The following is a 27,609-nucleotide window of genomic DNA, read 5'->3' as shown; positions in this document are numbered from 1 at the left end:
GAAGTAGTTTTGGCATCTATATCAAGGGTATGCCTTTTTAGGGGTCTTAGAAGTTCGATATATAGCCGAAACTTTCATATCGGGTTTATGTTTTTAGTAAAGTCTTACAAGTTTTACATGTCATTGAGGCCTTACAGTTTTGGATACTTGGTATAAGTATTGTTCATGCCTTGCTTGAGGTCTTACAGATATCGTCACTTGGTATAAGTGTAGTTCATGCCTTGCCTGAGGTCTTACAGATATAGTTGATGCCTTACGTAGGTCTTACGAGATCTAGTTTGCCCGCTCGGAGTCTTACAGCCTCAGGTTTTGATAAGTCAATGAAGGTGGCGCTTGACGGATATCCCCGAGTCGTCGAGGGTCTCTTGACTCGGGAGCCATTATTTGCAAAATTTGTATTGCCTCATCGAGGGCTTACGATTTTGGAGATCCCGACCTTGAGGCCGTACGTTTTTTGAGATTTTGACGCCAGTCCCTGAGTATTCAGGGCACTTTCGGCCTTGGAGATGTTTTGTGATTTTCTTGCTGACTCATTAGGGGATTATGAGCTTGGAGTCCCGACCCGGAGGTCGTTCAGGTGTTGAATTGTTGACGCCAGTCCCCGAGTGTTTGGGACATTTTTGGCGGAGAAGTCGTTTTTGCGGAGGTGCCGATCTTCTTTTGGAGTGCGAGATGCTTTGAAAAAAGATATTCTTCAATTATTTGGTACAAGTGTACATGTTTTCGCCGTCAGGGGTCTGACATACAGACACGACTCGTTCGACCGTTTGGCTCGGTACATCGTTTTCCGATTGGGACCCCATTTGGCGTTTCTTAGCTTTTTCGATTGTATGACCTTCCAGGGGGATGCCCCCCAGTGTTTGGGGTCGATTGCAAAAGAAGCCTTGAACACTTGTTGGGTCTTCCTTAGGTAGCATATAAGTGTTGCCTCATTAAAAACCTTGCCGGTAAAAGAGTGCAACGGATGCTTTAAAACCTTAAGGTCTTCGAGCTGGGTTAGCGCTTTGACTACTTCGGTCGGGCACCTGCATAAGGGTTAGTACGAAATATGAAATGAAAAGGGAGATGGTTATACCTTAGTCTGGGATGTGTCGGTGATGTTTCGAGGATTGATATGTCCTAGTTACTCGAGATGAGGATGGGGTACAGTCCTTTACTTTGTTTAATCGGGCTTAATCGAAGGTATAGTTTGATTAACCTTCGGTTCTTTTGCGGGTGGAAGCATTGGTGTTGGTACCACGTCGTGCACCGCAAACATTTCCCTTGTCGCATGATGTTCCCCGTAAACGATTTTAATCTCATCCTTTGTCGGGAATTTCATCATTTGGTGGAGAGTGGACGGTACTGCTCTCATGCAGTGTATCCACGGCCAGTCGAACAAGGCGTTGTACCACATATCTCCTTCGATGACATGGAATTTAGCATTCTGGGTTGTGCCGGCCAGGGTGACTAGGAGGGTGATTTCTCCTTTCGTTGTTTCACTTGTCATGTTAAATCCGTTGAGGACTCGAGTGGCGGGCACGATTTGGTCAAGCAGTCCGAGCTGCTCTATCACCCTCGACCTGATTATGTTGGCCGAGCTACCTGGATCCACAAGTACACATTTTATTTGAAAAGTATTTACAAGGAAAGAGATTACCAGTGCGTCATTGTGAGGTTAAGACAAGGTCTCGGTGTCCTCTTCGCTGAATGTGAGGGCATCCTCGGGTATATACCCCCACGTTCGCTTTTTTCTGGTGATGGATATTTTTGTCCTTCTCATCACGGGTTCCTGCGGGGCATCGACGCCTCCTAAGATCATGTGGATGACATGTTATGGCTCATTTGTTTCATTTTTCTTAGGTGTCTCACTTTCACGGAAATGATTTTTGGCTCGGTTGCTAAGGAATTCCCGGAGATGACCTTTGTTAAGTAGTCGAGTTACCTCTTCTCGGAGTTGGTGGCAATCCTCAATCATGTGGCCGTGCGTGTTGTAAAACTCGTACACTAAGTTATGATTCCTTTGTGAAGGATCAGATTGTACAGGCCTGGGCCACCTAGCATCTCTGATTTTACAGATGGCGAACACGATGTCCAATACGTCGACGTTGAAGTTATATTCTGATAAGTGAGGTGCCCTCGTTGGCCCGGCGTTCCTATCAAATCTAGCTCTATTGATGAGTCCCCAAGGATCCTGTCCTCGATTTATCCTTCGATCATTGCGAGGTGGGTTGCGCCTCGAGGCGTTCTTCCTGTCTTCGGTGTATGGCTGATATCTCTCTTTGTTTGGCTTTGGTTCCTTCATTGGGAGCCTGCTTGGGTATACTGAGCCCGAGGAGGCTCCCAGCTGGTCGTCTTCGGTCCTGATCTTCGACTGGTATCGGTTGTGGACGTCCGACCAGGTCACAGCGGGATATTCGATCAAATTCTATTTCAACTCTTTTGAAGCCATTGAGCTTCGTTCATTCAAACCTTGAGTGAAAGCCTGCACTGCCCGGTCGTCGGAGACTGGCGGTAGTTCCTCCGTTCTATTTGGAAGCGAGATACAAATTCTCGCAGTATCTCGTTCTCCCTTTGCTTGATCTTGAAGACGTCAGATTTCCTCATTGCTACTTTGATGGCACCGGCATGTGATTTTATGAAGGAGTCTATTAGCATGGCAAATGAATCTACGGAGTTAGGAGCTAGGTTGTGATACCACATCATGGCCCCCTTTGAGAGTGTTTCCCCAAACTTCTTTAGTAAGACGGACTCGATCTCGTCATCCTTTATATCGTTGCCCTTCACTGCACAAGTGTAGGCAGTAACGTGTTCATTAGGGTTTGAGGTCCCGTTGTACTTTGGGAGTTCTGGCATTCTGAACTTCTTTGGAATGGGTTTCGGGGCCGCTTCCTATGGGAACGGCCTTTGTATGAACTTCTTCGAATCCACGCCTTTCAGGACTGGGGATGCGCTCGAAATTTGGTCGACCCTGGAGTTGTAGGTCTCGACCTTCTTATCGTCGTCTTCTATCATTTTCTCGCCCGATTCGATCCTTTTGGTGAGGTCCTCGAGCATTTTTATGATGACAGGATCGGCTATCGACCCGTTATTGCTCGATCTATCCGGTACCTGTTCGACTAGGGAAGCTGTCCTGGTGCTACCGTGCTAGGAGTTTTGTGGTGACTTTGTAGCTGAGCAATAGCTAGTTGTTGTGCCTGTAACATTTCAAAAAATAACATAAAGCCTAACCTCACGTTCTTCCTTAGTTGGGGTTTTCTGAGCTTCTTGTGGATCTCCTTGATGCATGCTCCTGTTGGTATGCGAGCTTATATCGACCCGTTGGGCGTCGCGTGAGATTGCGTCCACGGGGACTGGTTCTGGTGCATTCCCAGGGTTTTGTGGTGGCACACCAACACCTAGAACATCCACGCCGTTTTCTCCGTGGTCCTCAAGATTGTTGTTTTCACCTCCATTCACCGAGTTAGACATTTTGACCTGCAATCGAAGATCTTGGACAAGAAAAAGCGTGAAAGATAACTTGTGTTGTATAGCTAAACCAGCAAGAAAATAATCACTATTATTTTTAGCCTCACGTTGGGCGCCAAACTGTTTACCGTGGAAATGGTAATAACAATTAATTTTGTTGATGGAACTCTAAAAATACGTGATCTATTTTTATGCTAGTTGTTAAGTAGTTGATGCTATGTATATGAGACTTAGGCATGAAATGAGAGTTAAGGATAGGCCAATAATCAAACCGTTAGGCCAATTATCGGGACCTTGAGCTCGTCGATTCAGGGCCTCGAGGTCGATCCCGGAGCTCGCCTACGAGCTATCGGAGGTAGTGAAATGCGACTAACAGTTATAATAAAATTAACGGATGTTCTTTATGGCCAATGATAAGCAATAAATGATGATCAAATATGATAATAATAAATGAAAGCAATAATATCAAGAGAAGATGTTAGAGAGCAAATAGAATGTTCTTATATATTTCGTATGGAGTAACTGAAGCAACAACCCTTACAAAATAACAAGGATCCCCTTTATATAGGAGGGGAATCCCAACATAGTACAAAATGCATTAATGATAAAGAAACGGAGATGGGACAGCTAGAAGACATCCTGATTAAGGGCTAGGGTAGTCTTGTCAGTCCTAGCCACGTGCCTTGGGGACTCCCCATTTCTACCGTGGTCGTGGCCAACGTTGTCCCAAGATCGGGCCTCGACGAACCTCGAGGGAGGAGACTCGATCATAACCTTGTAGCCTCGAGACTTTGAGATGGTTTTCTGAGGTGCCTCGATGTCGAGAAACGGGCTCTCCGATTTCACCGTATACACAGAGTGGACCGAAAGCAACAATATGGTAGGTGATTGGCATGATGTTATCGACTTCCAGGGACAATTTTGTGCCGTTGACATTAAAGGAAGGACACTTCTTTTTAACTCATCGTTTGCTGCAACAGAAATTTCACCTCCCACGGTTGATAACCCGGGCAAATTCAATAGCAGGAAACGGCTAGTGGAATCATGTGGAGAGCTGTTTACCAGAACAAAGTTCTGAATTGGAGACAGTGGTGGCTGTATACAGATTTTGACCTGAGATATACGTATATATAAAGAGCTTGTTAAAATATATATTTGGAATATATCTAAACTCATTATCAGATTTAAATAATGGATGTGGGGAGACCCCACACATTGCCTTAATGTCCTGGATTTCGCCTTTAATTGGCAACAACGTATGATCTTGCTATTCACTTCATGTTACTTTGCTAGTAGATGAGATGCACACAATGCAAAATGTTAACTCAAAGAGGAGTTAAACATAGATATAAACAATGTGAAGAACAAAACATAAGGTTACAGAAACTCACTAAGATTAAGCATCAGATTTTTTTTCAACTGTTCAAATATAGTAAAGTTTGTGCAGTGCGTTAAGTGCCAAAATAAGTAACATATAAACTTTTTTTTGGTAATTATATTTTCATTAATCACCAAAGAAGTAATTACAAATCAGCAAAGTCATCCTCGACTTGCTATATTCTTTACATTCTTCTATCACTATACCTATACTATAAGCAGTACATAATGAACATTATATAAGTGTTGCTGGTCAATCTCTGTTCTTGCCTTCAGAATTGGAGCGGCTGCATCTTTACTCTTATTACCCTTGTGCTCTAATGTTGCATATACATGCCACTTCTCTAGCTATTTGTTCTGCATTCCTTGATTTCTCTTCAAAAATTCTATTGTTTCTCTCCTTCCATATCCCATAAATGTATTCAGCATATATCATTTTCAGTATTCTAGCTTTGCACGACTTTCCTTTGGATTGTATAATCACCCATGTAACCACCTGCGTCCAAGGGATTACTGGAGCATCACACATTTGCAGCCATTTCAGTAATCTCCACCACACTGCTCTGGAGAAGCTGCATTCACCAAATAGATGCATATGTGATTCATCTGCACTATTACATAAGTTGCATCTTGGATTTACTTGGATTCCCCATTTAGTTAGCCTATCTGCTGTGAGCATTCTTCCATGGCATTGGATCCACATTGTGAATACTGATTTAGGTCTAGCTTCATTGTGAAACATCAAAGCTCCCCATGCAACTTTGTTGTGGTTTCCCAGTAGACCTAGATAAATCTGCTTAATAACACTTTGTCTTTGCTTTACTTCTGGCAGTTGTTGTATTGTCTTCCTTGCTTCCATAATCTTCCTCACCATCCAGCTTGCTTGTTGAGGTATGTTCATTTCTAGCATATTTTGCCTCTTGATGTAATATGTGTGGATCCATCTTATCCAAGCTTTGTCTTACTTTTGTGCCAAATCCCAGTAATTTTTGTAATGGTTGCCTTGTTCCACACTTGGAGATTCATTATGTTATAGCCTCCTACTGATTTAGGCAGACACATTTTCTCCCAAGCTATCAATGCTCTCTTTGTAATTGTATTGGTACCAGACCATATGTAGCTTCTACAATATGCCTCTATTAATTTCATCACTTTAGCTGGCAAAATGAACACTTGAGCCCAATACGATTGAATGCCAAAAATCACTATTTGTACTAACTGCACTCTACCAGCATAAGACAACTTCCGAGCAGTGCAAGAGGAAATTCTTGCTACTATTTTCTCGATCAGTGGTTGCCATTGCATAGCAGTTAACTTCTTTGTGTCCAGAGGAATTCCCAAGTATTTAAAAGGTAGTTCCCATATGGAGTAACCAGTATCTTGCAAAATTTTCTCCTTTTCTGTTGTGTCACACCACCAAAATAAATGGCACTCTTATTAAGATTGGCTTGTAATCCAGAGGCTGCTGAGAATTGTTTAAAACAGGCATGCAAAGCTTGAACTGACTTACTATCACCTCTGGAAAACATCAACAAATCATCTGCAAAACTGAGGTGAGTTATGTTGAGTTCGTCACACCCTGGATGAAATTTGTAATCTTTAGCTTGCTTCAATCCTCTAAGTAGTCTACTTAAGTATTCCATTGCAATAGCAAATAGAAATGGTGACATGGGGTCACCCTGTCTAAGTCCTTTGGAAGCTACAAAAGGCTTTGTCAATTCAGCATTGATCATAATCGAATAACTCACTATTGACAAACATACTTTCACCCATTGGATGAACTTTGTAGGGAAGCATAGATACTCCAATAGTTGCTCCAAATATACACATTCCACTGAATTATAGGCTTTCATCATGTCAACCTTCAACATGCATCTAGGAGAAATATATTTCCTGTTGTAAGCCTTGACTAATTCATGAGCTAATATAATGTTATCAGCTATTTTTCTTCCAGGAATAAACCCTACTTGTGCTTCAGAAATGATATGTGGCATTATCTTCTGTAATCTGCAAGCAATGACTTTTGAGATGAGCTTGTATAACATAGTACAACAGGCAATGGGTCTAAAGTCCTTGATTGTCACAGGATTAGGGATTTTAGGTAGTAAAGTAATGGTAGTGCAATTGATTGCTGGAAACATCACCCCAGTATGAAAGAATTCTTTCACTGCTACATATACCTCTTCTTTGATCACTGGCCAAGCTTTCTTGAAAATTTTTGCATTGTAACCATTTATACCAGGAGCTTTATTACTTCATATACCCTTCATCCCCTCATATATATCTCTTGATCAGTTACTTCTGCATTCAGTTCTTGTTGTTGTTGCTATGTTAAGGTTGACCCATTTCTCATCACCATCATATTAACAGCAGGTAGGACATGTGCACCGGTTCCCATCAAGCTTTTGTAAAAGTTAACTATCTCCTCCTTGATAGTTTTTGGCTCTGTTATAAGGCTACCTGATAATGCTTGTAATTCTGTGATTTTTTATTTTTTTTTTGCTGCCTCTCCTTGATGACTGCAGAAAAGAAGTTGTTGGAATCTCCCAATTTGATCCAATTAGCTCTAGCCTTTTGCTGTAGAATTCCTTCTTCCACCAATGACCATGTTTCCAGATTATGTAACCATTTTTTCTCTTGGTCTTGTAACAGATCAGTGTAGTTTGTTTGCAACTGGTTTTGTATGTAAACAACAGTTTGTCTAGCTTGTGCAATCTTTTTAGGTACTCATCTAAATTCAGTTGCATTTAAATGTCTAAACTGGCTTTTCATCTCTTTAAGCTTGAGCCAGATGTTTTTCATTTTCCATGTTGCCTTGTTCATGTTCCAGCTTTCAGCAACTATCAGATTAAAATTTGGATAATTGATCCACACATTGAAAAATCTGAAAGGGCATTTTGTATGAATCTTGGGTTGCCTTATATTGATACACATGGGATTGTGATCTGAGATATAAGGCTCCCCATATTCAGTGATTAGATGACCATAATTCATCATCCATTCATCATTTCCAAACACCCTACCTATACAACTCCACACTCTGTCTTTACATTGTTGCTTGTTAGTCCATGTAAAATAATCCCCTCTCCAAGGCAACTCTGTAATGCATATATCATGGCACAGTTCAGCAAATTCCCTTATGTCTGCATTACTCACAAGTACCTTAGATATTCTATCTTGGGGTGTGAGTATTGCATTGAAATCTCCCCCTAACATCCAAGGTCATGTAGTTGCTTTTGTTATTCTTTTTATGTGTTGCCATATATTCTTCCTTTGATCAGCAGTATTCTGTCCATAAACTACAGTGAGGTAACATTGCAGCCCATTTTGTTTCCCTATTACTTGACAGTGAATGAACTGGTCTTATTTGTCAAGTGGTTGTACTGCATACACTTGATCATCCCATACAATTCACCCTTCCATTCACAGCATATTCATAATTAGTCAGCATGTTCCATCCAGGTGTTATTTTACTAAGCACTTTTCCTGTTTTAGCTTCTTTCACCTTTGTTTCAACTATACCAACCAGCTTGATATGTTTGTCCTTTATGTACTGCTTTATTTCTTTTTGTTTATAGCCATTCTTTCACATGTTCATTGCTTTGTCTTTCAATTGTTTTCCCTTTATCCTTAGTCACTGCTTAATTTCCAATAATTTCAGCAGCTGTTAGAACAGTTTCCATCATTTGGTTCTGCCGGCTGATGTTGTCCCTGCCCTTTAATTTGCCATCTCATAGTAACTTCACCCTGCTTTCTTCTTTCTTGAGGCCGCTCTTCCTTATGTGCTTATTCAATGCACATTCATGCCCAATCTTCAGACATTCTATGCAGTAGTGTGGTTTCCATTCACACTCCACTTGTTGCTGAAACTTTTTCCCTGAAGGCTCTTGCAATATCAATTCTGTTGGAAGTTTTTTTTGTGACATTAGCTTCCACCAGAATCCTAGCATAAGAAATACGAGTCTGATTTGTTGTGCATTCATCTGCAAACAAAGGCTTTTGAATGGCACTAGCCAATTGACTCAAAGTCTTGTTTCCCCAGTAGCTTATCAGAAGCTTAGGAAAAGTAATCCACAAAGGTATCTCAGTCAGAAACTCTGCCTTAAGATCGAAATCAGGAGTCCATTGTTTTAAGATCATTGGTCTTCCATTGATTGTATATGGACCTCCATAGAGAATGTCTTTCAAAACACCTAGTGTATTGAACTTAGCTATGTAATAGCCATCTTTATGTAAGTACAGAACTGGAATTACCACACGACTCCAAGTTTGAGCTATATACCTCTCCATAAATTTATACCTTAGTGTATTCCCAATTACATAGATAATTAGGGCACACTCCCACTTTTTATTTTGAGCATCAATTCCATCCTTATCTAGCTTGACCACAATATTATCTACTATTTCTGGTGGTATGTACGATAATACCATACCATTTTCTGAAGATTTGTTGCCAGCAAACAAGTTTGCACATGTGTTTCCCTGCACCGGAGCCTCTGCATGTGGCTTTGGCGCAGCAGTCACCTCTTCTGTTACTGTTTCATTGGATTTCAGCTTAGTTCCTACTACTTCTCCTTTGTCCTTCATATTTCCCACTCCTAAAATTACCAGCGTGCCTTCGCATGACGACGAAGTCACATTCATCTGAATTGCACTGAGATTTAGTCTTTTTGTCGGTCCCTTAGTGTTGCTTGGAGAACCTAGTTTCTGAACACTAGGTTGAAATTGGCTTCCGATTAGCTAGTGTATTTGCGATTACCGTAGCACTTATGGCTTCTCCGATAGTCACGAGTGGCTCTCGTTTAGGTCGACCGTGCTTTCTCGTCATGGCTGGCTTTTTCAAACGGCGTACTTTAGCATATCGTGCGCCGAGAGACTAGAGAGAGAAAGCTTTTACAATTTTCAGTGTTAGCTTTTACAATATACTTAAGTTGTGAGGTTTTGAAATTTAACTTTCATAGAATTAAGTTGCATGATCAAATTATAAATTAGTGGAGTATTCAACATTAAGAATGTTCTTTTCGAGACATGGAATTTTTAGAACTTAATAATTTAGGCGGAAGGCGTGTACATGCATTTTATAACGAAACAATTACTTGATAGTAGGATAATAATAGTGTGTATCAGACTATCCAGGATTGGAATATGCTGCTTGCTATCCAACAAAGTAAACAGCAGGACTTGTGCAAAGAAAGACTGAAAAGGGCAACAACGGAGAAGGCAAAATTAAGCAATGACAATTGCTCAAAAATGCCAAGCTGATCGATGGTAGCGGCCGACAGAGTTTGGTTAGTATTTCAGGTTGTCCTCTTTAAGGACATGCTTTGTGCTGCTGATGTCCCTTCTCTCGCACACCCTTTTATCTTTTAACAGCAAAAGTTGCAGATCCGATCAAGAACAGAGAGCTTGCTCCGCATTAGAACTTCAATTGGGTGACAACCTGGTTGGTGGGTTTACCATAAACAATACCCTCGGGAACAAGCCTCTTCCTTCCACGATCTCTACAACCAACATGGCAGATCACAACGCCTTGTTTGGCTTTGTAGGTCTGGTAACATGTACAATGGGTGGGAGCTGCGATACTCGGCACTTTACTCTAAGCAAGAACCTAATCACATCATACTGCTTCTTCCTCCATACCTCAGACACACAAGTATATCCCCCACTGAATCAGTTTGGGCGCAGAGGTCTCTCCACTCAGTCCTGCCTCTCTCCCTCTAGGCTCAGCTATCAATTAGGTATACAGCTCATTATATTTACATTTATTTTACCACTTTTTACCTAAAAATTATTACATCAATACGTTTCAAGAAAATAAGATTTCTTAGAACAAAAGAGTTCCAATGACTTCTCTGAATTTGTCTCAACCTTCCACCAACGATGGGAGCTAACAGCAGTGGTTCAACACTTTCAGGCTTTACTTTCACAAATAAATAAGTTTTCCCCCTAATCTTTTTTGTGAAGATTTCCTCTACTTTTTCCATGTAACTCCTCCTCTCTCCCCCTCCCCCTCCCCTAAAAAGGAAGAGGAGCTAACCCCAAAGAAATCATAGCTACACCACTTTGGTATTATTCTCTTCTTCAGTTCTTCCTAAAAGTCGGAGGTGGACACGTGAAACCTCCATTGGATCTTTGAAGTATACAACCTAAGCTAGCTGAAGAAATCTCAGATAAGGTGCATGATGGGTACAATTGTATAAACCCCTAAACATGGTAGCAACTAGAGTATACATCTTCCAATAGAATCCGGACTGTGAGATAATGGAGAGAGGAAAGTGTGTGAGTGGCCTAGGGATGGGATTTGACTGTAATTAACTGTCAAGTGATTGATGAACTCACATTCCCGTTCTGTATGTCTGGCAAAACAACAATAACAGCTATTCAAGTAAGATGGAAACAATAGAGAAATATACACGGAATCGAATGACCTTATCCTGAAACGGTACTCATTACAAGGTCCTTATGCGTAGATTTTCTTCTATGCATTCCCTTAATTTTGTCAAAATCAATATCCAACTAATGAGTATCGACAACAAGGTGGCATGTCATGAAAAAAACATGAGATCAAAAACCAATACAATTATGGAAGGGAATCTTTTACAACTAGAGCTTTCTATCTATAATGTGAACTGGCAGCAATAGTCCCACATATTTTAAGCTATGTTTCCTCAGTGCACTATACATATTTAAGCTGATAGATGTTTCCTCACTGCACTACCCGAATGATGAGCAAAGTACTTTTGCTTGAGTAGTACATACGGGTATCCAAAAAGTGACAGCAAATGTGCAGGCTTTGAGAAGGAAAGTATTTCATACCAAACTTGGTTGTTCTCGTCCAATGCTATTGAAAAACGTTCTTCGCCAGCCTGCTCAAATAAGAGGTATCACGAACAGCGTCTATTGTGTAGTTACCACAATATAAAGGAGAATGATAGTAAGATGTGATGATAAACATAAGTCTTTAGAAAGAATATAAAATTATTGTTTCTAATAAACATGACAGTATGTTAGACATATGCCCCCTTCACGTTAACCTTTTGCAATGGGACACTTAGCAGCATATTATTGAAACGGAATCTTAATTCCTTAATATTTGTTTTGCAACTATAGCTAGAGCGATTATCCAGATACAGAGTGACACGAAACTAATTATTTTTATTTTTTTTTGATGACCGAGAAATCTGTGCAGCCTTCGAAACTCGGTGGATAATGGGTCCGCCCCTCTACCCTTCTCCACTTAAATACCAGGCTTTGCTTTGCATGGTGTGGGGGCTTGAACCTGTGACCTAAGACACAAATCCACCACCCTTTGCCACTTGAGCTAGGCCCTGGGGGCGACACGAAACTAATTATTTTGCAACTAAAAAACCAAAACAATCGAAAGGCATATTGCAACAGCAGACAATTGCAACTAGGAGAATAAACTGACCAGCAAATGTCCTTGCAGAGTTCCACTGCCAAAACTAAACGAGGCCACCCCCTTTTTCAAGTTCTTATTCTCATTGACATAAACCACCTGTAAAGGCATCATAAGCCATGGGAACAACTCCTTCACACAAACACAGAACTTTGTCCCACTTTGAATTGGAGCTTTTGGATCAACAAAAGCCCAATTCAACCCAAAGTGCCTGCAATGTTGGTTTGTTACATAATCAGAATTTTTCTTTATATGAGCATTGATTGCATTTTAGTGTTCGAGGACATAAAGACACCTAATTGATATTTGCATACCTCCAACTTTGAAGAGCAGTCTTTCCCTTCTCAAAAGTCTCGACGCCTGAACCCACTAAAACACGTGCATAATTAACAGAGAAACCATCTTTTGCAAGCTCTTTGTCTTGCTTAAGTTGAATAGCAGGTTTTTCTGTAGCTCCTCTGAATTTATTATCATAGTTAAAGGAACCAGACCTGTTACAGAGGAAATGCTCAAAAATAATGTCTACAATTAAAGCAATAGAAAGGGAAATAAATAACAACAAATTCTAGGCATTCATTACTTGTTGATACATGCTTTCTGCTCTTCAGGAGATGGACGAGTCCAGCAAAGAAATACCATCAGTACTTATATGTGTAAGCAATTCACTTAATTTTCTGCTAATGAAAAAATATGAGCATCAAAAACCTTGAAGCAGGAATACAGAAAGCATTTATTTATCAACAAAATGAAAAGGAACAAAGGAGATTCAAAGTATGAGATCGCCGAAAAACTTACCGGATAGCGTGAGATTCCGGCACCGGTGGTGAGGTGATAGTGACAGGGAGCAGATAAAACTTGGAATTTGGATTGTGACGATGTGTTCCAGATTGGGAATTCTGATTAGGGAGATTTTTCTTTCCTAATTTTTGCGTTTTGAAACTTAAAAAGAAAGAAAACAGATTGCAAACAATGATTTTCTTTTCTAATTTCTTAAATCTACTACAATATTTATTTCTTTAGCCGTGGGAACTAATGAAACTGCTTCTTTATCCTGAATTGCTAAGGTCTACACACTAATTTATAGTTTTCCCTCATATTCAATATTTTTGTCCAAACAACTATTAAATATATATAAATAATAAATTTTAAACCCAGAAAATTAGATGAGATATGGTAAAATTGCGAATCTGAACCCACAATATTCAAATCTTGAATCTGTCTCGTCTCTGCTTCACATACTTCACTTGTGAAAATTCATTGAATTTGTTATTGTTGTACCTCTATACTTATTTGTTTCATTAGTTATCTAATAAGATTACTGTATTTGTATATTTATCGGACATGAATTCAGGCTAGTCCATGAATGTCTCCAATTTCATTCAATTGGAAATATTGTGTTCGATTTGAGAAAGTTGAAATAGCAGTTAATTTAATAGAACATTATATGCTGCAAAATCATAAAAGTGAAAACTAATTGATGAAGAAATTAAGGGAAAGTAAAGACTTAAAATGGAGTAACATTTATTCAGTCAATATCTATATCTATATTATTATAAAAGCATGAATCTTAATGTCGGATTACCAAAATAGCCTTAAAATATTAAGCATAATAACTCACAATAAAAGGACATAATCGAAATTCTAGACATTAACTTTGTAATCCTATTAGTTTTAGGACATAATACTACACGTTAAGAATTCTACATGATTACCTTTAGAAATCTTATTAGTATAATTATTTTCTGATATAGATATTAGCCTTGTAATCCTATTACTTTTAGGACATACTTATGAATTTTAATTAATATCCATGGAATTGAAAACAAGTAGGTCGACCATCATTGGTTACCAAACACATAATAAAATATTTTAATAATATTTCTTTAGTTACAACTTTTAAATAATAGAACCTGCTACAACCATAATATAACTACTTATACGAAGTTGTACATTAAGCACTTGAATTTAATCATTATATTCTACTTTTTTAATTTTTTATTTTTTTGCATTTATTGAACAAGCGATTCTCTGAATAAAACGAAAAGAATGTGGAGGATTTCCATGAGCATGTCGGCCCCAAGCTTGCTGATGGAGAGTAACCATTGCTGATAAGGTAAAAACAAAAATAAAAATAGAAATCTATCTATCTATATCTATATCCATATCTATATTATTATAAAGGCATAAATAAAATATTAGATTACAAAAATAACCTTTTAATATTAAACATAATAACTCACAATATAATAAAAGAACATAATCGAAATTCTAGACATTAGCCTTGTAATCCTATTAGTTTTAGGACATAATACTACATGTAAGCCTACATGATTACCTTTAGGAATTCTATTACTATAATTATTTTCAGACATAGATATTATTCTTGTAACGCTATTACTTTTAGGATATACTTCTAAAAATTCTTATTACTAATTTAATTTGAAAATGTATTATATAATTTAAATTTTATTTAGGAATAGGAGAGCCTATATTATTATAAAAGTACAAATATAATATTAATAGACTAAAATAGCCATAAAATATTAAATAGAAGAACTCATAGGGAAAGGACATAGTTGTAATAACTTATTTTTTTGGACTACAATAACTTCTATATAATTTTTTTAATGTTTAAGATTTTAAAATCAATATAATCTTGTCTATTGAATTCTTATTAAAAATATGTAGGAAGGTTTAATAAAATCAATTTCATAAGAATTCTCCATATTGGTAATACATTACCACTTTATAATATTCAATACCAAAAAATAAATTAATGCTAAACAGACTGTATAAAGCGTTGAAATTGAGAAAAAAAATCCCCAAGATAATATATTACTATATTATATTTGAAGTGCTTTCTTATTCAAATAAAAAAAAATATTATTAATTTTTCGTGTAATATAGAAAATTATACCCAATTATTAAAGAACAACTAAGAAAATTTTTAGGAATATAAATGTGTGAGAAAAGGAAGGAAAATGTTAGTAAGAGGCAACACCACTAATGATTTTGCAAACATAAAGATCTAAAAGCGGAATGTCATCTATCTTTTTACTCTTTGAAAATAAGATTTATGGTGGATAAAATTATAATCACGGTTAAATATTCAAATATGAGATGAACTAATATTAAGAATCTAATTCAACAGAAAATAAATTATATTTTATGTTAAAACCAAATAATTAAACATTTCAATTAATTATTTAGGAAGAGAATTCAATTAAATTATTTTTTAAATTAATCGTATGAGTAAAATTATTTTTCAAGGTGAAAAAAATATAATATTAAGAAGGTCATACAAGTGTTTGAGGAAGCACAATCAAAGCTAAATCCTGAACAAGAATAAGCTTTCAAGACTATATTATAAAAAATTGATCCTGGTATAGCGAGATTATCCTTTTCAGATGCCTCCACGCGGAATCGAAATGATATTGCTATGTCATGCATTACTTGAAAATGTCATATCCGGAGGCATGATATTATTAGCAATAAGAACAAGTGGTGTACCAACAACAATTTTATTATGAGGTCATACAACTCACTTTAGATTAATATACCCTTTCAAATAACTGAAATAACCATCACAAATATATCAAATCAGATCTATAGTACTATTTTTATAAGGAAAGCAAAAGTAATAATATGGGATGAAATGCTTTTGGCTAAGCATCAGACGATCGAATCAATCGCCCATAGTTTTAGCAATATATTGGATATCGATGAACCATTTGGTAGAAAAATAATAGTTTAGGAGGTGATTTTTGTCAAGTGCGATCAGTTGTTCCAAAATTGACCAAAACAGAAATTGTACAAGCTAACTTGCCAAAATTATACTTATGATCTCAAATGAAAAATATTCAAATGACAAGAAATATAAAAGTAAGAACCGTTCCAACATTCAATGACTTCTTGGCTCGCGTTAGAAACAAAGAAGAGCATCCAATAAAAGATGATTTGGTTCTTCTAGAACACTTGGTTATCAACCCCAATGGTAATAGTAGTGCATTTAATAAAGAAAATATCTTCATCATTAGATTAAAACGCAATTTGTGCAAATTACATAATAGAAATTAAAGAACTATCTTAGCTAGCAGAAATTAATATGTTGATCAACTAAATAAAACGTTGATTGCTAAGTTTTATGGTAAAAACAAAATGTTTTTTTAGTTTTGACTCAACAGAAGATGATACCAACAATAACTACCAAGAAGAATACTTAAATACTTTAATACCAATTGGCCTTCTATTATACATATTTGTTGTCAAGTTCATTATTTCTTACGTATGTTAGTGTCACTATATATATATATATATATATATATATATATATATATATATATATATATAAATTTGACTTCCATTTAATATAGGTTTATGCCCGTCATGCTAATGAAAAATTAGATTCGCTAAATAAGTTATGTAATAATACACATATGGTATATAGAAGTCTTGACAATAACGTCATAAGTATGCGTTTATCCCCAAAATCAACGTTTGTCTTCTGAAACTAAAGAATATCCTTTTGAATTTGTGTGAAAATAATTTTCAGTATGTTTATGTTTTGTAGTTATAATAAATAAAGCACAAGGACATACATCCTAAATATTGAACTATATTTATCACAATATGTTTTCTTACACGAATAATTATATGTTGCATTTTTCAAGAGAAGTATCAACATCGACAACAAGTGTTCTGGTTTTAGAAGGAAACATATACAAAAAAGAAATACCGTCTATAAAGAAGTGTTCGGTAAGATACCATCACATTAGATACATTTATATTACACATAATTATTTACTTAACATGACTAAAACTGATCATTTATGTAAGTTCCGATGATATCCTTTCATTTTGAATTCACGTATTATGCTAATGTAACAATATTTTTTGGCATTTAAATTATTATTGTAGTATTACATATAAATTTTCTCTCATTAATTAAATTTTATTGTTTTTCATATAAGTAAATATTTAAACCATCATGTGCCATTATTAACGTGCAACGCAGGTTTATAGATACTAGTTCTATAAAATTTATCAAATCAACGTTTTCTTAGTGTTGTAGGAAAAAAGGGAATATCGTTTGCAGAAACATAGGAAAAAGAGGATATCGTTTGCAGAAACAAAAGAAACCTCATGCGTACAGTCTACTGATCTTTTCTAGCTTTTTATCGTAGGGATAATTGTATAAAAATACAATCCGTGTAGGTGCTTTTCATCCACATAGCCACCATTTTAAATTTTCATCCGTATAGCCTATTAAATTATCACAATATGTCATCATATATAACTTTACAGATCTCTATTTGATTGTTATTCTTTGCACACAACCAGGTTAAATAGATCATATACATTCCTATTGCAACTACAATAATGCAAACCAACTACAATGCAACTTGGAAAAAATTTAAATTTTCTTCTGTCCCACGTTCTAAATAGCATAAACAAAAATTGACTTATACATCGATTGTTCAAGAAAAGTAAGAAAAAATTTAATTTTAGTTTAAAGTCCACATATGTTGTACATGTATAAAATGTATAACTTAGTATAAACTCGTATATGGAATGTATAATAATGTATTCCAGCATTTCACCAACACAAAAAGCAAAATTAGCTTTAACTGCACATGTGAAAGAGGAACTTACTTCAAAGAGAAAGACCACTACACCAAAGTCGAACAGAAATCGCGAATAGAAGGAGTAATGTTATATAACACTATTTAGACACCTAATATACAACATTATACAATATTATACACTTATTATAATTTTGTATAATATTGTATAATGATGTATAATATTGTATACGAAAACTAAATTTCACCTTCAATTTCCTTTTTCAACTGGTATGATTCTCAAAACCAATATTAATCATGGTCAATCAACCCAATACTCTAGATTCAAGTTACTAAAAGTTTTTTCAATATTTTTAGCTTCGCCCAAATAATTTCACCTATATTAATCAATACCCATTTGATTTTTCCACCAAAGTACATCTTCCTCGGGTCTATTAAAAAAATGCATAAATTGGAATAGGCTTAAAATATCAGTCCAGAACTTCAATCTTGAAGAAATTTCAACAAAAATCAAGAACCCAGTTTAGCTTTTTCAGTCCAAAATTTCAATCTTCAAGAAATTTCAACAAAAATCAAGAACCTGGTTCTTTTCCCCATTTTACCTCACCAAATTCGTTCTCAAAGAGTTGCAAAGTAGTCCAACTTAACCAAATCTCTAGGTTGAAGCTTCTTGGACTATTATCAATTAATTTCACTAGCACCCACACGAATTTGAGCATGATTCTTTCATAAAATTTCAGATCTGAAAAGCTTCTAACTCCCTCAACCTAATTTTTGGTTTGGATATCAAAATCTTGACTTTACAAAAAACTTAGGAGAGGTGGCCGCTGGTATTGGGAATAAACCCCGTAAAAATAATATTCATGGTATTAGTAATAAATGCAGAACACTAAGTTATGATTAAATCAACAAGAATAGAAATGCAGCAATAATGATACCAAGATTTTACGTGGAAACCCTTCTGAATAAGGAAAAAAACTACGGCCAAGAAGAGCAATTGATATCACTATAGCGAGAAATTTTATACTGTGTAGTAACGAGTAAAAATACTCCTAAGAACACTACACTCTCAAAAGAAATAAACACTCTTTTGCTTTTTCCACCTTACTACAATATCACTCACACTCTATTTTTCTTCACAAACTATTTTCTTATAGTTTATGGAATACCTTGCTCTCTCTCTTTTCTCTTTTTGTTGGTGTGTAGAAATGAGAGTTAAAGCTCTCCTTTTATAGCCAAAATCTCTCTCTCTCTAAAGCCTACAATATTTGACAATTTGCACACCCTTTTCACAATTTCAACTAGGTTGACTACCAAACCAAACCAAGTCAATAAAATTGGCTATCAAATCATACCAATTCGACAAGGTTGGCTACCAAACCAAATCAAGTCAACAAAATTGGCTACCAAATCATTTGAATGAGATGGACACCATATCAATCTCTCCCTCCAGTCTCATTCATCTAGAGGAGGTAGTACTGTCTTCTAGTCTGAGTGCATGCCGGCAAGTTCTTTGCATAGCTCGAACCTGTCTTTTGGTACCACCTTGGTCAACATATCAGCAGGATTTTCACTTGTGTGAATCTTTTTGACCTAAAGTGATTCATTCTCCACTTGCTCACGAATCTAATGATATCTAACGTCGATGTGTTTTGTTCTCGCATGGTACATGGAGTTTTTGCTTAGGTCTATTGCACTTTGACTGTCGCAATAGACAACATACTCCATCTATCGCAATCCAAGTTCTTGAAGAAATCTTTTGAGCCATATCATCTCTTTGCCTACTTCAGTAGCCGCAATATACTCCGCTTCAGTTGTAGACAGTGTGACATACTTCTACAACTTCGACTGCCATGATGTAACTCCCCCTGAAAAAGTAAACAAATATCCTAGTAGTGGATTTTTTGTTATCAAGGTCACCTGCCATATCAGAATCTGTATAGCCCTTCAAAATTGGATTTGGTCCTCCAAAACATAAGCATTCATGTGAGCTTCCTCTTAGATACCTGAGTATCCACTTTACAGCTTCTCAATACTCTTTTCCTGGATTTTCGAGAAATCTACTAACAACACTGACTGCATGAGCAATATCTGGTCGAGTACATACCATTCCATACATCAAACTTCCGATGGTAGAGGAATAAGGAATCTTGATCATTCTCTCTTTTTCCTCCGTTGTTGTAGGAGACATCTTCTTACTCAACTTCAGATGACCAGGAAGGGGTGTGCGAACCAACTTAGCACTTTTCATATTGAAGCGCTCCAGTACACGTTCTATGTACTTCTCCTGTGACAAGTAAAGCCTTTTTTCGTTTCTCGAACGAGTAATTCTCATGCCCAAAATCTGCTTAGCATGACCCAAGTATTTCATTGTAAAAGACTTATTCAACTGTTTCTTCAACTAGTCAATCTTGGAAGCATTCCTACCTACAATTACATATATCATCCACATATAGCAAGAGGATGATAAAATCATCATCAAAAAATCTTTGTACAAACACACAGTGATCTGAAGAAGTCTTCTTGTAGCCTTGCTCCCCCATAACAGACTCAAGCTTCTTGTACTACTGTCTGGGAGCTTGCTTCAATCTATATAGACTCTTCATAAGTTTGCATACAAGATTTTCTTTCCCTTTGCCTTGAAGCCCTCAAGTTGTTCCATATAAATTTCCTCTTCTAAGTCACAATGAAGAAAAACAGTCTTCACATTGTAAGCACGTGATTTTTGCCCTATATGAGAATTACTCCCAAAAAATCCAAAAATAAAATGATTTTTCTTTGGTGTGCAATTTTTTGATATTTTGTGATATTTTGAATAATTATTTGTATTTGTCTGTGCGTGTTTATTTGATAAATTAATAAAAAATACAAAAATATGTCGCATTTTGCATGTAGGATTTAATTCTATAGTTGTTAGTAATTAAATTTGTTTTACAAAAATTAAAAAATTACAAAAATAAGCATCGTTTGCATTTTTAGCATTTAATGTCCAAATATACAATTTTATGCTTAATTAATACTTAATTGTGCGTTAATTGTTATTGGGAGTTAATTTGCGCTTTTATAACTTAATTTAATTCTTAATAATAGTTTAATTATTTTTATAATTTAGTTTTAGAGAAATAAAAGAAGAAAAGAAAGCAAAAATATAAAGAAAGTCGGAATTAGGCCTCTTCTTCAATTTCAAGCCACAGGCCCAAAAATTGGCTCAATCTTCCCTACGACCCAGTCCATTTCGAACTGGGTCGACCCAGTCCATAACCCAAAAGACTCAAACCCCATTTGTCTTTCATTTTTACAAAACAAAAACAAAACAAAAAAAAAATAAGAGAAGAAAACCCTAAAAATCTAAACCATCCGCCCCCCCTCTCCTATCTTCTTCTTCTTCCTCAAGCTCACATCCCTTCCTCCCATGGCAGACCTTCCCCCTCACACCCCTGCCTCCCTCACGTCAATACACACACAACACAACCACTCTCACCCCCACGACATCCCCTCGCTGCCATGGCTGCGTTTTTCAAGTTCGTCGAGCAACTTCTACGCCACCATTGTTGCCCGTAGTTGCTTCTCCTCCTGCTGTTGCGTTTTCTTCTTCTCCAACACTGCTGCTGCTGCGTTTTTCATCCTTCATGTTGCTGCTGTGTCGTCCAAACAAACCACCACAACTGCTGCCCGCCGCGTCCAGCCATGGACGAGCTTCATCGAGCTCGAACTCGAGCTCCCATGGCTGCCGTTGCATCTTCTCCGACACCGCTGCTGCTACTGTTTCGTGCTGCTGCTCTAGCAGTGTTGCTGCTGCTGCCTTCTGCTTGTGGCGGGCTGCCATTCTTCGTTTTAAACGATGCCAAACGACCACCTTCTTTGGTCGTCCGTTCGTAGTCGTCTTCGACGTCAAGTTATCTTGGTGCGAGATTCGTTCTCGGACAGATTTGTTTACAATCAAAGTTCGTCGTTGATTCATCTCCGGTTAGTTGTTTTTGAGTTTTATTTTTGTCCATATTTTTGTTTGATATTTTCCGGATCCAAAATCGTTAAAGAATTCAATTCTTGTTTTGTTCGTTGTTCATCGTTGAAATTATTTTTCTAGTTTGTTCATGTTCATGTGCTTTGTTAAAATTAATTTTCAGATTTCAAAATAGAAGTTTAATTAGTTGTTTTCATATTCATTTCATGTTTGTATTATTGTTTAAGTAAGTATTTGTTAGATTGATGTTTGTTAGATTCAAATTGAAATTTAATCAACTATTTCTTCAATTTGTTTCATGTGTTTATGTATTGTTAGAAATTGTTAATATTGTTAAGTTCAAGTTTAAGTTCATAATTGTTTCTTCGTCGATCTTGTTATTTGTTTAAAGAATTTAGTTGTATTAAAGGAATATATTGTTTTAATCGTTTAATCCGTCATGTTTGTTGTCTTAAAATAGATTCATTCATGTTCATACTTTGTTTGGATGATCTTGAATCCGAATTTTGTATAGTTTGATTTCTTGTTTACCATTTATGATTATTGCTTGAATTGTTATCATAATCTTGTTTAAAGTTTAATATAAGAATTGTTTGTTGTAATGTTGTTAGAGTTGATTTTAAGTTCAATATGATTGAATTTAGAAATCTTCATACTTTGTTTGTTGTTGTTGTTGAATCCGAAAATAGGATTGTTTGTTGCTAAAATATTGTTCAATCAAATTTTAGTTGTTCTTGGTTGTTCAATTTGTGTTCATGTGATTTGTTGTTGAAATGTTGTTAAAATCATGTTCATGTGATATTGTTGTTATGATGTTCATCCGTGTTCATATTGTTGTTTGAACATTGTTAGAAATTGATCATATTGTCTATATTTTGGTTAAGTTTGATTAATTGATGTGTTATAGCTGATGGGTAGTTTGGTAAATTTGTAATACGTTCAGGGGTAGTTTGGTAATTTCAGTAAGGTCGGAAGGGGTAGTTTAGGAATTGTACATTTTGTAATTGTTTATTTGAAGCATGGGGGACAAAATGAAATGGGGTGGGTTGTGATATGATTATTTAATATAAAGGGGGGACAAGATTTAATTAAAAGGGGAATCTTGCATTATTTTAAATAAAGCATGGGGGACAAAATGAAATGGGGTGGTGTGATATGTTATTTAATGTAATGGGAATGAGTGGGAAGATAATGGGTTTGGTAGAGAAAATGGGTTGATTTTAATTAATGGAAAGATTTTATGAGAGGGGTTATAAGAAGTCTTGAAATCAGAATAAAAAGGGAGGACAAGAGAAATACACAGACAGGAAAAAAACGGGAGAGAGAAACAAATCTGAAAATAAGAGAGAGAAAAGGGCTGAACATTTAAGAGATAGAAAATTCCGAAAAATATTTAAGCTTTCAAATATAAAAAAAAACTAAAAAAAATATTCTGTTTTCTTTTGTTGTTTGAAATCAGAATTAATTGTTGTTTCATAAAAGCTGGAAGCTTTTTTTTTTTTTTGGATTACTACCTCCACCGGTCTGTTACTGGGTTGTTACTGTTGCTGGGCTATTGTTGCTGTGTTGTACTGATTTTACTGCTGTTGCTGATTCTCATATTCATTTTCTTTGCTTCCAATATCAGGTACACAACTGAAAAGCTGTTTATTGTAATCCGAAATATGAAGCGTGAATACATATGAAGAATGAAAATTTGAAGTTTTAATTTCGTTTTTATTTCTTTGTTCCTTTTGTTGATTGTATTTAAGCTATTTCATGAATTACTAAATAATAACTGGAATAAGAAAATAATATCATAAGTTAGTCTGTAGTAAATCAGTTCGGCAAAATAGGTTAATTCACTAGTTATGAAGGCTTCAAGATTATAGGTTGATCATGAACAAGTAGCTAAATTTAGCTAAGACACGAATTTAAATTAAACATCGTAAATTAGGCATTAAGGCATGACTTGAGCTTAAGCAAGATTAAGAGAACGTTTAAGTCTAATAAACTTTCTAATAAGCTTTAGTAATTATGGTTAAATCTAGTTTCAAATGATTGTGAATAGTTAATCTCAATAATTTTTTTTAAAAAAAAATAACAATGCTGAGTTTTAATCTAGCTATATTTGTTTATTTTGAATATTAGTTGTTGAATTTTTATTTTATTTATAATTTCGAAATTAAGAGTGAAATTCCTTTTTCATCAATATTTGTATTAATCAAGCAATTAGCATGTCATGTCTTCTTAAAATAATAAAAGCTAGTAATAAATTAGGATTTTCTTTCTTTATTTTAGAGACTCATTTTTTATAGAAAAATGTAGTCGTTTTAAGATTTGTCCAAATAAATGAGATGAGCCTCGCTTAATGAAATGTATAGATTGTGGGGCCCTCAATAAATGTACATTTAATCGCTTAGAATTAGGGAGGAGCCGTTTTAGCAAATTTCACGGCCCTACCCAAAATAATGATACGCTAGACTCTTTAGGCGCGATTTAATTAATTTTACCTTCTTAAACTCGGATGCGCATTTCATGCGACCCAAATCTAAATCCTAAAACATTGAATAAAAATGTGTTCCGGATTGCGGGTGCATTTCATGTGACGTAATCCAAAGACATGTTTTAAACGATGTTCACAATTTTTTTTAAAATAATAATAATAATAATAAAGTGGTAAAGAGTTAAAATTGGCACATTGGTTCATAATTGTATTAAAATCAGATAAATAAGCCAAATATGACAATTGAGCGACCGTGCTAGAACCACGGAACTCGGGAATGCCTAACACCTTCTCCCGGGTTAACAGAATTCCTTATCCGGATTTCTGGTTCGCGGACTGTAATATGGAGTCATTCTTTTCCTCGATTCGGGATTAAACTGGTGACTTGGGATACCCTAAATCTCCCAAGTGGCGACTCTGAAATAAATAAACAAATCCCGTTTCGACTGTCCTTTAATTGGAAAAAACTCCTTCGCCCTTCGCGGGGTCGGAAAAAGGAGGTGTGACACACATCTATCTGCTCAATCTCCAAATCAAGGCTGGTAGTCAAACCAAGAACTGTCCGAATGGAGGACATTTTCACGACAGGAGAAAATATTTCGTCAAAGTCAATACATTTTCTTTGACCAAATCCCTTGACAACCAATCTAGCTTTGTATCTGAACTTCAAACTATGTTCTTCAGCTTTAACTTTGAACACCCACTTGTTTTTCAAAGCTCTCATGCCCTTAGGCAATTTCACCAACTCATAAGTATGGGTCTCATGCAGAGATTTCATCTCATCTTGCATGGCTTCAATCCATTGAGCATTGTCCTCATCATTTATGGACTCCGCATAACATTCAGGTTCTCCCCCATCAGTGAGTAATACATACTCATTGGGTGAATAACGGGAGGAAAGAGTACAAGGTCTAGAAGACCTCCTGAGTGGAATATTTAACTCGTCCACAACTTCGTGAGTAGGAGCACCTACCTCATTAATATTAGCCTTGTTATCACCATTACCATCAATATATTGATCTGGAATATAGTTCTGGGCATCACCATCATCATTGAGCCCACTAACGTCATCCGCATTTGTATGAGGCACTTGATCAAGATTAACTAAACCTTCAAAACTTGGAGATTTTAGCTTCTCCGCTTTGTTAATATCTTCAATGGTTTGATCCTCCACGACGATAACATCACGGCTTCTCACGACCTTCTTCTCAATTGGATCATATAGCCTGTAACCAAACTCATCAAGGCCATAACCAATGAAGATGCACTGCTTTGTCTTGGCAGTTAATTTTGACCTCTCATATTTAGGCACATGTACAAAAGTTTTGCAACCAAACACTTTCAAGTAGTCATAGGAAACATCCTTGCTATACCAAACTCTGTTTGGAACATCACTTTGCAAAGCAACTGCAGGGGATAGATTAATAACATGTGCGACGGTCAACAAAGCCTCACCCAAAAACGAATTCGGCAACTTTACTTCAGAAAGCAAACATCTGACTCTTTCCATCAAGGTCCTGTTCATCCTTTCTGCTAAACCATTAAGCTGAGGAGTCTTAGGAGGAGTTTTCTGGTGTCTGATACCCTGTTACTTGCAGTATTCGTCAAACGGTCCACAATATTCATCATTGTTATCAGTACGAATACACTTCAGCTTCTTTCTAGTTTCTCTTTCAACTGAAGCCTGAAACTACTTAAAGACACCCAACACTTGGTCTTTAGTCTTCAAGATGTAGACCCAAAGTTTCCTTGAGCAATCATCAATAAAGGTAGCAAAATAAAGTGCACCACCCAAAGTCCTTGTCTTCATTGGACCACATAAATCTGAATGCACCAACTCAAGCAACTCTGTCTTTCTTGAAGGAGGATGAGACTAGATAGAAACTCTTTTTTGTTTTCCAGCCAAGCAGTGCTCACATTTTTCTAATTTTGCACTTTAAAATTTGACAACAATTTCTTCTTGGCCAGAACATTTAGTCATTTCTCGCTAATGTGGCTAAGCCTCTTATGCCATAACGCTGAAGAGTTATGGCTCTCAACGACATTCACCATATCAACACAGGTAGAGGTCGTAGTCCAGTATAGACCACGACGCATTTCCCCATGAGCCACAATCATGGATCCCTTAGTGAGCTTCCACTTTCCAGCACTATTGGTACTGACATATCCCTCATCATCCAAAACACCAACAGAGATCAAGTGCAAACGAACATCAGGTGCATGCTTTACATTGTTTAAAACTAGTTTAGTTCCAATACTAGTTTCCAAATAAATCATTCCAACACCAGCCACCCTAGATACAGCCTCATTACCCATACTCAAAGTTCCAAAGTCACCTTGAGTATAGGATGAGAAAAATTCCTTCCTTGATGTCACATGAGATGCGGCACCACTGCCCACAACCCAGCTTGACTCATCACAAGCACTATTTATCAGATCCTCATCAAGGACGGTAACAAGATCTTCTGTAGTGACGGTAGCCACATGATTGCCATCTTCTTTCTGTTCTTCCTTGTCTCTATTCTCCTTTTTCAAAATCCGGCAGAACTTTTTTGTGTGCCCTTTCTTCCCGCAATGATAGCACTCAATATCTTTAAGTCTGCTTTTGGATTTGCTTCTATTATGTTCTCTATTTTGAGAACCTCGATTCTTGTTTCTCCCCCTAGAGTCAGTCACCAAGACATCTGGTGATGAGGAATCCTGAGATTTTCTTCTCATCTCTTCATTTAAAAGGCTGCTCTTGGCAAGATCCATAGAGATCACATCATCCGGAGCAGAATCTGATAATGAAGTTCTAAGAACTTTCCAAGAATCTGGTAGGGAACCAAGTAAAAACAGGCCTTGAATTTCTTCATCAAATTTAATGCCCATAGCAGATAACTGGTTCATGATTCCTTGAAAATTATTCAGATGATCTGTCATCGCGGAACCATCATGGTACTTTAAACCTAACATTTGCTTTATTAGAAACATCTTATTGTTTCCAGTTTTCCGAGCATACAGACTTTCAAGGTGCTCTCATAGGGTCCGAGCATGTGTCTCCCTAGAAATATGGTTCAAAACATTATCGTCAACACACTGTCTAATAAAGTCGCAAACCTGCCTGTGTAACAGATTCCACTATTCATCTGATTTATTATCAAACTTTATAGTGGCAAAGACACGTTGATGAAAATTCTTGACATAAAGCAAATCTTCCATTTTGCCCTTCCAAATGGCATAATTTGTGTCATTCAAAGTAACCATTCTACTAGTGTTGGTTTCCATCGTTTATCACAAATACAAATACTATTTATTATGAGACCAAAGTAATTCTTTTCTGATGTGGAAGTTCAGA

The 27,609-nt window shown here is 36.4% G+C and overlaps 2 protein-coding genes across 3 annotated transcripts; both read right to left on the bottom strand.

Moving 5' to 3' along the window:
• Positions 1-5,128: 5,128 nt before the first annotated feature.
• LOC142177491 (uncharacterized) lies at positions 5,129-5,725 on the bottom strand. Its single transcript, XM_075246398.1, has one exon. The coding sequence runs from the start codon at positions 5,723-5,725 to the stop codon at positions 5,129-5,131; it is 597 nt and encodes a 198-aa protein (XP_075102499.1).
• A 5,516-nt stretch (positions 5,726-11,241) lies between these two features.
• Positions 11,242-13,292, bottom strand: LOC107769267 (UPF0548 protein At2g17695). 2 transcript variants are annotated; one of them, XM_016588474.2, is made up of 5 exons: positions 13,037-13,292; positions 12,822-12,915; positions 12,556-12,732; positions 12,254-12,452; positions 11,242-11,690 (listed from the first exon to the last, which is right to left on the bottom strand). In XM_016588474.2, exons 2-5 carry the CDS (start codon positions 12,878-12,880, stop codon positions 11,511-11,513), a joined length of 615 nt encoding a protein of 204 aa, XP_016443960.2. In that variant the 5' UTR covers positions 12,881-12,915; positions 13,037-13,292; the 3' UTR covers positions 11,242-11,510. The 2 variants fall into 2 exon arrangements, with proteins under 2 accessions (XP_016443960.2, XP_075106105.1); XM_075250004.1 differs by having other exon boundaries at positions 11,583-11,721; positions 13,037-13,289.
• Between the last annotated feature and the right edge of the window lie 14,317 nt (positions 13,293-27,609).

The sequence above is a fragment of the Nicotiana tabacum genome, chromosome 3 (genome assembly GCF_000715075.1).
Source record: "Nicotiana tabacum cultivar K326 chromosome 3, ASM71507v2, whole genome shotgun sequence".
In the NCBI taxonomy this organism is placed as follows: Eukaryota; Viridiplantae; Streptophyta; class Magnoliopsida; order Solanales; family Solanaceae; genus Nicotiana; species Nicotiana tabacum.
This window is presented reverse-complemented; position numbering and strand designations above follow the sequence as displayed.

What these genes read in the sequence shown, in the direction of transcription:
- LOC142177491 (XM_075246398.1), bottom strand. Translation starts at nt 5,725, where the DNA reads ATGAACATACCTCAACAAGCAAGCTGGATGGTGAGGAAGATTATGGAA.
- LOC107769267 (XM_016588474.2), bottom strand. Translation starts at nt 12,880, where the DNA reads ATGGTATTTCTTTGCTGGACTCGTCCATCTCCTGAAGAGCAGAAAGCA. An exon ending in CAGAAAGCATGTATCAACAA is followed by an intron (nt 12,733 to 12,821) that starts GTAATGAATGCC and finishes CCTCTGTAACAG; the next exon opens with GTCTGGTTCCTTTAACTATG. An exon ending in CTCTGCAAGGACATTTGCTG is followed by an intron (nt 11,691 to 12,253) that starts GTCAGTTTATTC and finishes TTATTTGAGCAG; the next exon opens with GCTGGCGAAGAACGTTTTTC.